General features: G+C 40.1%; 2 protein-coding genes across 4 annotated transcripts; both read left to right on the top strand.

Annotated features, from left to right (window-relative positions):
- Positions 1–279: 279 nt before the first annotated feature.
- On the top strand, positions 280–4,836 carry LOC110980611 (uncharacterized). Of its 3 annotated transcripts, none has more exons than XM_087147078.1 (4): positions 280–456; positions 1,141–1,317; positions 2,271–2,378; positions 2,972–3,271. In XM_087147078.1, exons 2-4 carry the CDS (start codon positions 1,146–1,148, stop codon positions 3,061–3,063), a joined length of 372 nt encoding a protein of 123 aa, XP_087003204.1. In that variant the 5' UTR covers positions 280–456; positions 1,141–1,145; the 3' UTR covers positions 3,064–3,271. The 3 variants fall into 3 exon arrangements, with proteins under 3 accessions (XP_087003204.1, XP_022093144.2, XP_022093143.2); XM_022237452.2 differs by lacking the exon at positions 2,972–3,271 and adding an exon at positions 3,336–4,836 and having other exon boundaries at positions 284–456; XM_022237451.2 differs by lacking the exons at positions 280–456; positions 2,972–3,271 and adding exons at positions 476–662; positions 3,336–4,836.
- Positions 4,837–5,437: 601 nt separating this feature from the next.
- Positions 5,438–8,928, top strand: LOC110980572 (left-right determination factor 1-like). The gene is made up of 4 exons (XM_022237392.2): positions 5,438–5,885; positions 6,346–6,625; positions 6,986–7,222; positions 7,665–8,928. Exons 1-4 carry the CDS (start codon positions 5,576–5,578, stop codon positions 8,005–8,007), a joined length of 1,170 nt encoding a protein of 389 aa, XP_022093084.2. The 5' UTR covers positions 5,438–5,575; the 3' UTR covers positions 8,008–8,928.
- The last annotated feature ends 39 nt before the right edge of the window (positions 8,929–8,967 follow it).

The following is an 8,967-nucleotide window of genomic DNA, read 5'->3' on the forward strand; positions in this document are numbered from 1 at the left end:
GACCTATGTGGCAAAAAAAATCAGAAATATTGGCTCGAACAATTTTCTCATTTAGGGGAAGCCATTATGGCTAGTTTAATTGCAAGATTTCTGTTTGAAAGAATGTGCTTTTCTACAAAATTATTATCATCATGTAAAAAATTACTAATTCGGTATAAAGTTATTTTACTTTCAAAGTTATTATACCTTTTATAAATACAACACAAAATTCATGTAGACAGTAAAGATGACTTCCCTTTTGATGAATAGTCTGACCTTAAAAAGTTGTCATGTTGTGTATATATATACGACGCGTGATGAGCGCCCGCGAAAATTAACACTGTCGTCTGCTCACGTGAAGTTATGGCGCTTAGTTTTCAGTAGTGCATATTTTCGATAGTTTCAGGTTCAAATACCATGCCTCAAGTTATTAAAATGTCGACCTAGATGTACGCTGTATCAGTGAACACGCTAGCGGTAAGTGTCAGCATGTTAGTGTGCATGGTGGATCTTGGAGCGTGCGCGGCAGGCTGCACTCATGATGTAGGCCTCCGTGCATAATTACAGGAATGATAACGATGCGTACGCGTACGTACGTGTGGTGTTCCCCGCTCACTTGAGTTAAAGACCGTGGCCAAGTCAAATCTGTAACTGCGAAGAGGGAATCCATTTTGGAGATTATTGTAAGTGTGTTGATACATCAACCACCAGTGTCTACCTTGTAGCCTGGACCTACCCAGTAATGGAGAGGGGGTGTAATTGTCAGGTTGTAGGGGACTAGGCCCCTAGGCCTAACCGCTAACGTTAGGCCTTGGCCTACTCCTGTTTTTATTTCCTTTATTCTTTTGCAGTCGTGCGATACAAATTTATACAAGTAGCCTATTTAGCACCCGAGTTAAACTTAGAAGTTAGGCCTGGCCCTAGGCCTACATGTACTGTATTTAGTTGTGCAGCAAGCTAGGATGTGCTCATGATTCATAGTAACTTAAAATGCTTGCAATATTCAGACCTCACTTTAAGTGCGGGGAAAAGGCATTTTAAAATCATTTTCTAATTGTAAAAGTTTGCCAGATTGGTGTTCTTTGATAAACATGCCTTGTACCGGTATGGCGTACTATTAACTTAATTTGAAAAGTGAAACACCCTTCAACTACATTTCAGGTCTGATGACAGAAGACATGATGAATACAATATTTGACAACTCACCGTTCCATCTTGTACCATGCTCTCCATATATCAGAACAACGATCTCAACAAAATCCCAAGCTGTGAGAGCTGTACCAGACCTTGGGGAAAATGCAGATACAATGGTAGCTGAGAGTCCACGATCTGCTATAGGTAAGTAGTTCAATGGTATGACTGCAATCTACTATAGGTAAGTAGTTGAATGGTACGACTGCGATCTACTATAGGTAAGTAGTTGAATGGTACGACTGCAATCTACTATAGGTAAGTAGTTGAATGGTACGACTGCGATCGACTACAGGTAAGTAGTTGAATGGTACGATTGCGATGTACTATAGGTAAGTAGTTGAATGGTACGACTGCGATCTACTATAGGTAAGTAGTTGAATGGTACGACTGCGATCTATTATAGGTAAGTAGTTGAATGGTACGACTGCGATCTATTATAGGTAAGTAGTTCAATGGTACGACTGCAATCTACTATAGGTAAGTAGTTGAATGATATGACTGCGATCTACTATAGGTAAGTAGTTGAATGGTACGACTGCGATCTACTATAGGTAAGTAGTTCAATGGTACGACTGCGATCTACTATAGGTAAGTAGTTGAATGGTACGACTGCGATCTACTATAGGTAAGTAGTTGAATGGTACGACTGCGATCTATTATAGGTAAGTAGTTGAATGGTACGACTGCGATCTACTATAGGTAAGTAGTTGAATGGTACGACTGCGATCTATTATAGGTAAGTAGTTGAATGGTACGACTGCGATCTACTATAGGTAAGTAGTTGAATGGTACGACTGCGATCTATTATAGGTAAGTAGTTGAATGGTACGACTGCGATCTACTATAGGTAAGTAGTTGAATGGTACGACTGCGATCTACTATAGGTAAGTAGTTCCATGGTACGACTGGAGGAAGCAGTGATGGAGGCAGTGGTTTATAGATGGAGTAGTGATAACATGGCAATGATCATGATTGAATTGGTGTTATGATGATCATTTTTCTCAAGATAAAACCTGTCTTTCTGCACCTCTTTCTTTTTGTGCACACACTGTAGTCAGTGTAATTTCAATAATCGCAAACCAAGCATTTTTTTACAGGACAAGATGTTCCCCAGACTCCAGTAATTCAAAATGCCAACAGACAATTACAAAGACAGAAACTGAAGGTCATGTCACCCCTCGATGAATGCAGAGTGGCAACACCAGGTAACAAAATTCCAATGTGGTGGTTTGTGGCTGAAGTACAATCAAGGGGGGACACCACATGACTCTATATAGAGGTTGATGTTCATGATATTGATGTACATCTATAATATGTATTCAGAATGGCATATTTATGGCTTTTTAAATTGTTTTTTTCGGTTTTGAGTGATATTGAGTGTATTTTAGTCAGAAGTCTGAAAAAGTTCACAATCCAGAAAAAGTGTGCATGATGATTCAACAGCCCACCACCCACCCCCAAAAAAGGGGGATATGTGCCCCAACCCCCAGGATTTACACCATTGTGAAGTGCACTGAAATATCAAATATTTATTTTCTGACAAATACTAGGTATTATATCTTATCCATTTTAAGTGTTTATATCAGACACAAACCTTTAATTAAAAAAGGGCTTTATTCAGCCCAAAGGAGCATTGAACTGAGAAATTGAATCGCCAGAAATGATGTTCGTGTCAGATCATGGTTTTTATGTGCATTTGAAAAACAAAGTGGAGCCTCCAACATGGCCCACTGAGGGTGTCTGTAAGACACCCACACACCTCTTTGGCTAAACTGTTAATTTGAAATGTTCAAAACAGATCAGGAGTGCCCTGCTAGCTGCATTCTGCTCCTGAAATCTCCCACCCCACACTACATGTACTTTAGGTCAAGGTCCAGGGTAGGTACATAGAACAATAACTCAATCTGGGTCTGTTTTATCACAGCTTTAAATTGTCAAGTTTCTTTAGCACTTTTTACACCTCACTCATTCTTATGCATAAACCACGCACAAGAGCGATGTCAACTCCGTTCACAAAGATTGACAAAAGCTAGCATTGAAAGTAAAAGTTTCCTTTAAAATTAATGAATTATTCTTATTTAGGGCCCATGTAAGGTCAGTTAAAAACAAAACTGTTTTGTAACTTGAATAAAACGAGTGAGATTGATTTCCTTTTCTTTCAGAGCAAGAGGTACCGAAGACACCTATCCAAATAGATTCTTCAGCTGGGAAGAAAACACCCCTACTCACCCTCAAGTTCAAGAGCAACAGCAAAATGCCACTACAGAGGAGAGATGAGGCAAAGGAAATCAATCTTTTCCATGGTGATGATAATGACATCTTTGACTGAAATTGATCTTCAAGTTCCCTTATTTTTATAACCTAACACTGTTCGTCAGATCACCGGATTACTTTTGTGTGCGTGTCTTGTACGTGTGAAAGCCATTTCAAAGAGACGAAAAACCTCATTGTGCAAAGCCTCCATTGTGCATTTTAGAATTTCCATCAGACATCCCAGTTACATGCCTGATGCAGTTTATTATATAGCTACATAAAACAATTATCCACTCTGTTTAATGAAGAATGTGATATGGCTGACAAATCCTGTTTCTTCATAGCAATCTACCTATTAATTTGTAATTTTGTGACAGTTTTTAGAATAACTGTTCAGTAGACAAGGGTTGATAAATACCAACCTGCACTGCTTATCATTAATAAGTTTAATACTCAAAATCAGCAACACTTACATTCATTTTGTTGAGGATGTAGACTCGTTTGCCTCTATAGTTTATACTGATCTTGAAATTAATTGAAGCTTTTACTAAGTGATAGACCGCGATAGACAATCGTAAGAGTTTCGGCCACTTTGCCTTGAGCCTCTTGTGAAATTCGTGGTAGTTCCTCATAAAACCAGTCTAATGTAGGCCCCCTATGAACGGTAGTTTTTATATTATCCACAGAAAGCAATGAATAAGATGTCTTAAAGACTGTCTCAACTTGCTCAGACTTGCTTGTCACTGGTTTGCTACGACCAGAACCCCCTCAACTGGCGAATAAAGAAGTTGTTGTCACCACCTCTGGTTCACTTCACAGTCACAATGGTTACTTTTCAATGTGTCACTACTAGTCTAGTGCTGTCCAAGTGTAAAGGACAGCTCCTTGCACGCAACTTGGACCCACCGTCCTATCAAATCAATGTTGCTGGACAAACGAAACGAAACCTAAGCAGTTCATTGATAAGTTTCCAAAACTGAAAGCTCAGTTTCTTCCACCTTGATCGTTCAGAATATAAGATGGAAAAAAGCATTTAAACGAATAGTGCTGCAACGGTTATGATTTCGATTCTATTTATGTAACTATTTTTGAAGGGCATTGTGTTAATCAGAGGGCGTATCGTTTTTATGTTACCCATTGTCCAACGCCCTACTTGTTTTTGTTACAATAATAAGGGATTGTAAGTTGGACAGGTTTGACGTCCAGATTTGAAATTTACAGAACAGCTACATTGATTCGTCCTTTTTCCAAAACGTTGTGACATTATTGTGTAAATTGAATTGAAGTATATTTCTGCACGGAAGTGACTATTTCATGAATACACGAAGGCAATTATCGCTGCAGATTGAGTTTAAAATATTGATTAGAGTGGATCATTTTTTTCATCAATAAAGCGGCTAAAAAATTAAATTGCCTATTTGCTCTGTAATTGTATTCCGGGATTTACTCTCTGTAAATGTATTCCAGGGCATATTCGTATCGGAACATTAAACCCGACTTAACAGAATATGTCTTTGTAACGACAACTCTCTATAATTATATTTAAAACGTCACCTCTAATCCTGGAAGAGAACCCGTGAGAGATTTGAGATGTTATTTAGCGCGCTGCAGAGAGGATCCATTTCAGGAAAGCAGATTTTTTCTTGCATTAGATCGTCTGGTCGGCGGTGTTTACAAACACACACCTAACAAGAAGAACACCATTCTTGTACCAATTAAATGAGACGATATGGGCTTTCTCTAACAATTAGCACCACACGCGCATAAGAGGTTGAAAACCACAGCTCGGATGCTGAACTGTCTGCCTCTCAGAAACAGTTCGTGCACAAACCCTCCAAAAGCCCAAGTCTTACCACTGCGGGCTTTGTACTGCTCACCTTCGACTAGACGGTATAATTAAGACCACCGTCAGCCTGTGTAATCACCTATAGCGGGCGTATCAATAGATTACCGCGCCTGGAACGTGTCACTGTGTCCATTCATGCGACTGTCTAACCGTCTGGACTTGTCCCACCCAAGGGGAGTCATAAAAAGCTGAGACAATCACAACTGGTCTTCACTTTTAACCTGTCTCATGTCAGAATTACCTCGCTGATATAACAATCTCCCCAGTTTCACCATCAAAATCTTGACTTTTCCTTCCGACGCCATGATGGAGCCACGGCTGGCAATCTCTACTTTCTGGATTATTATCTTGGTTGCCGAAGCATTTCTGTGCCTAGGAGCTCCTTTCCGGCCAGATCCATTTGAGGGGATGGACGAGGAGGAGAAAGAGTCTGATCATTTCCTCCATCTTGAGGTGTTAGCGAAACTAGGCGTCAAGGACCCGTACACACCTCCCAGCATCAAGAAGGAAGACTTGGTCATTCCGGATCATATTTCCGCTAAATACAACTCGCTGCTGAGACATCACCGCGTTAGGAGAAAGACTATCACTCAAGGAATTCGCCAAAATCCAGGTAATAATCGCCCGCTTCACATCACAACAACTTTGGTCACTAGTGCTTTTCGTTTAAGAATAAATATGACGAAACGGTGCACACGCAGCATCAGTCAAAATGTAGAATGCTTGGTTAAATTATCTTCTTTCTGTTAATTTCAAAATCAAAGATATATGTGCAAAAGTGTGTTCTGTACAATGTAATTGAAGCACAAGAATGCAGCTTTCCTAAAAATAATGATTTGAAATGTCATTTAATGAATTTGTATAATTTTCATCCAGACAGACGGGCGAGTGATCTATAAACTTTAACTTTGTGGGCAAATAGCCAAGTTGTGAATCTTATATAATAGCCCTAACAGTCCCAAAATCCTCCGATTCAACATGATTTTACATACACCCTCGGAGGTTAGGGTTAAGCCGAGCCATATTATAGAGAGTAATAAGGCAATTCCCTTTGGATCTTATTCTCGTAACAGGTATCCGTGGAGGTGTTGTCGTTGCCACCCCAACGCGTCACGTGTACACCTTCGATATGTCTTCGATCCCTGCCGGTAGTGAGGTCATGATGGCAGAACTTCGCATTTTCAAGGAGCTCCCTAACCAGTCCATTCATAAGCCCAACACCACCCATCACCATCAGGTCAGAGGGGCTCTAGTTTCCATCCATCAAGTCACGCCCAACACCTTAGAGGATGATAGAGACGAAGGCGAGAACGGAGAGCACAGCGGAACCACAACTGTGAAGGTTGATGAAAGGTGGGCATTGTTACATTAACCTTCCACTTAAAACAGTTGACTTATGCGTAGGTTTTCCAATGCTATTCTCACATCGGTTTACGGAGTGTATGAATTTAAAACAATTAATTTTCATCTTTTGTGTCAAACGCTCAACATTAAGTCAAAACTGAAAGAAATTTAATAAGTTAACAAGAAATGCAGTCACAAGTCCCACCGTATTCAAATTGTGCACTTTCGTGCCGTAGGATTTTATGTCATCATTTTATTTGCATGAAGATATCGTACAGCTTTACAATGCCATTCCCTAAAGATGTACTTTATCAGATAAATTTTAAACTGTTCTTGGAAAATAATTGGTCTCTTTTCCTGTTTCAATAGACTAGTCGACGTGGACACATTCGGCTGGAAGAACTTTGACGTGACGGATACAGTTATCCAGTGGGTAGCAGATCCCTCCAGTAATATGGGTCTAGAGCTTCATGTTTCCCCGGAAAGATCCGGCAGCTACGCCAGAAGGATTGCCAGTCGCGTACATTTCAGTCCAGAGGAAGAACCGGACGATGAGGAGAAAGGCGTGCCAGTGCTAACCGTCTACACCGTCAAGTATGCCCCAGTGTAAGTTGAAATATCTTTTGTTTCAGGTTATAAATTTACTGGTATTTCGTATTGGATTACTTACAGAAGACAGATGGGCAGACTTTCTCAGACTGCATTTGTTTCAGTTACACGACTAGCTCCATAAAGAAAACCGAAAATGACAACCTCTCGAAAGCAGATTTAAGTTCAAAACAAAATTGCAATGACTATAACGGCAATTTATTAAACTGTTTAGATTAATGTCTCTCTTTCGGCCTTTCCGGTCCCAATACGTAATTAGACACAATACACTTATTCACACTTCAACAGGTGGACAATATCTCAGGTGTCTTGGTTCTCCATATGTGTGTGTCCATTGGAAAGAGATAGGTTTCCTTACTATTCCTGCTCATCATACATTTTTTCAGTGTATCCACGTACTCCATCTCATCAACTCCTTTCTTGTCTCCTCTTTCCTCAGTGATGACCCGATAGACTGCTCCGCTGACGGCTCAGACGCAGACCGTTGCTGTCGGATCCCTAAGTACGTCGATTTCAGACGAACGTCCTGGACTAACCGTTGGATCATCGAACCAGCCGGCTTCGAATCTTACGACTGCGCTGGACCCTGCCATCGTCACCGACAGAGGCACCGAACTTTACGGGAAGTTTTCGGTCTAAGACTCGGCAGCTACCAGACGTGTGGCGTTGCACGTTATTCCTCACTTCCAATGATGTATTTGATCGACAGGGATGGTGTGAGTGAACTTGAAGTCGAGGAAATACCCAACATGATAGTGGAAGACTGTGAATGTACGGCGTAACCACTGAACAGACATTGCTCGTTTCCAATAACCATAGCACTATTTAAATGAATTTCATTCAAAATGAAATTCTGATTGGCCTAAAAAGTTAGGAAATATTATTGATGTTCTGAAACAAATTTATATTTAGATTGGTTTTAAAAAGTCTGATGACAAACTTGTGCTGTATGGCCCCCACCGTGTGTGTAGGAAACCTGCCGTCGGCGGTTTGCGGGATAAAATGGCTAAAAGCACAGAACTTAACAAAACCTATTAGACTTTTCAGGGTTTTTTTTTCATTCTCATACATCCACACGACTCACGATGTTGTTTTCAATACATGTATCGTCCCCTCTCCTGATGATGTCACACTTACATGTGTGAGCTATCCACCGGTGCGCAGTGGACCATTCGCCCCCAAATGGCTGCACAGGAAAGTGCACATATAAACAAACTGACGTCATCAGTACAAAGGCCTATTAATGAACATGGATAGCATGCTATTGTTTCAAATTTTGAATCATTTTGGCGAACCTCCTTTCTCGAACCCTTACATGCCAGATTTTTTTAAAATAAATTAGAAAACCGTTACTCGAATCGTCGTCATGGTCACGACTCTTTCAAAACAAATGACTGTTTCAAAATACATGTAATGCTCAATCATGGATGTATTAACCACATCCAGCTTCACATTTGAATTACAAACAACAGGCTTTACACTTGCAAAGTTGTTTTGTAGGTGGTCATGCCACCCGTGGTAAAATAATCGATTATTTACTGAGTAGCACAAATTTGAACTGCCTTTTTGTAAATATTGGTACCTAAAAAATCTTATATTATGAATGCTCTGAGCTCTACAGTTGTGTATATTAATTTTGTATAAATTGTACAGGTTATAAAGAGAACCCAATTGCAATAAATTATCGTGCGAATCAAAATCAAGATTTGATAGGCCAGTGTGTGGGCTATTTTACTTTGCAC

Source organism: Acanthaster planci, linkage group LG01 (genome assembly GCF_054643075.1).
Source record: "Acanthaster planci isolate LZ-2023a linkage group LG01, COTS_SCS, whole genome shotgun sequence".
In the NCBI taxonomy this organism is placed as follows: Eukaryota; Metazoa; Echinodermata; class Asteroidea; order Valvatida; family Acanthasteridae; genus Acanthaster; species Acanthaster planci.

What these genes read in the sequence shown, in the direction of transcription:
- LOC110980611 (XM_022237452.2), top strand. Translation starts at nt 1,146, where the DNA reads ATGACAGAAGACATGATGAATACAATATTTGACAACTCACCGTTCCAT. An exon ending in GAGTCCACGATCTGCTATAG is followed by an intron (nt 1,318 to 2,270) that starts GTAAGTAGTTCA and finishes ATTTTTTTACAG; the next exon opens with GACAAGATGTTCCCCAGACT. An exon ending in ATGCAGAGTGGCAACACCAG is followed by an intron (nt 2,379 to 3,335) that starts GTAACAAAATTC and finishes CTTTTCTTTCAG; the next exon opens with AGCAAGAGGTACCGAAGACA.
- LOC110980572 (XM_022237392.2), top strand. Translation starts at nt 5,576, where the DNA reads ATGATGGAGCCACGGCTGGCAATCTCTACTTTCTGGATTATTATCTTG. An exon ending in AGGAATTCGCCAAAATCCAG is followed by an intron (nt 5,886 to 6,345) that starts GTAATAATCGCC and finishes TTCTCGTAACAG; the next exon opens with GTATCCGTGGAGGTGTTGTC. An exon ending in ACCGTCAAGTATGCCCCAGT is followed by an intron (nt 7,223 to 7,664) that starts GTAAGTTGAAAT and finishes CTCTTTCCTCAG; the next exon opens with TGATGACCCGATAGACTGCT.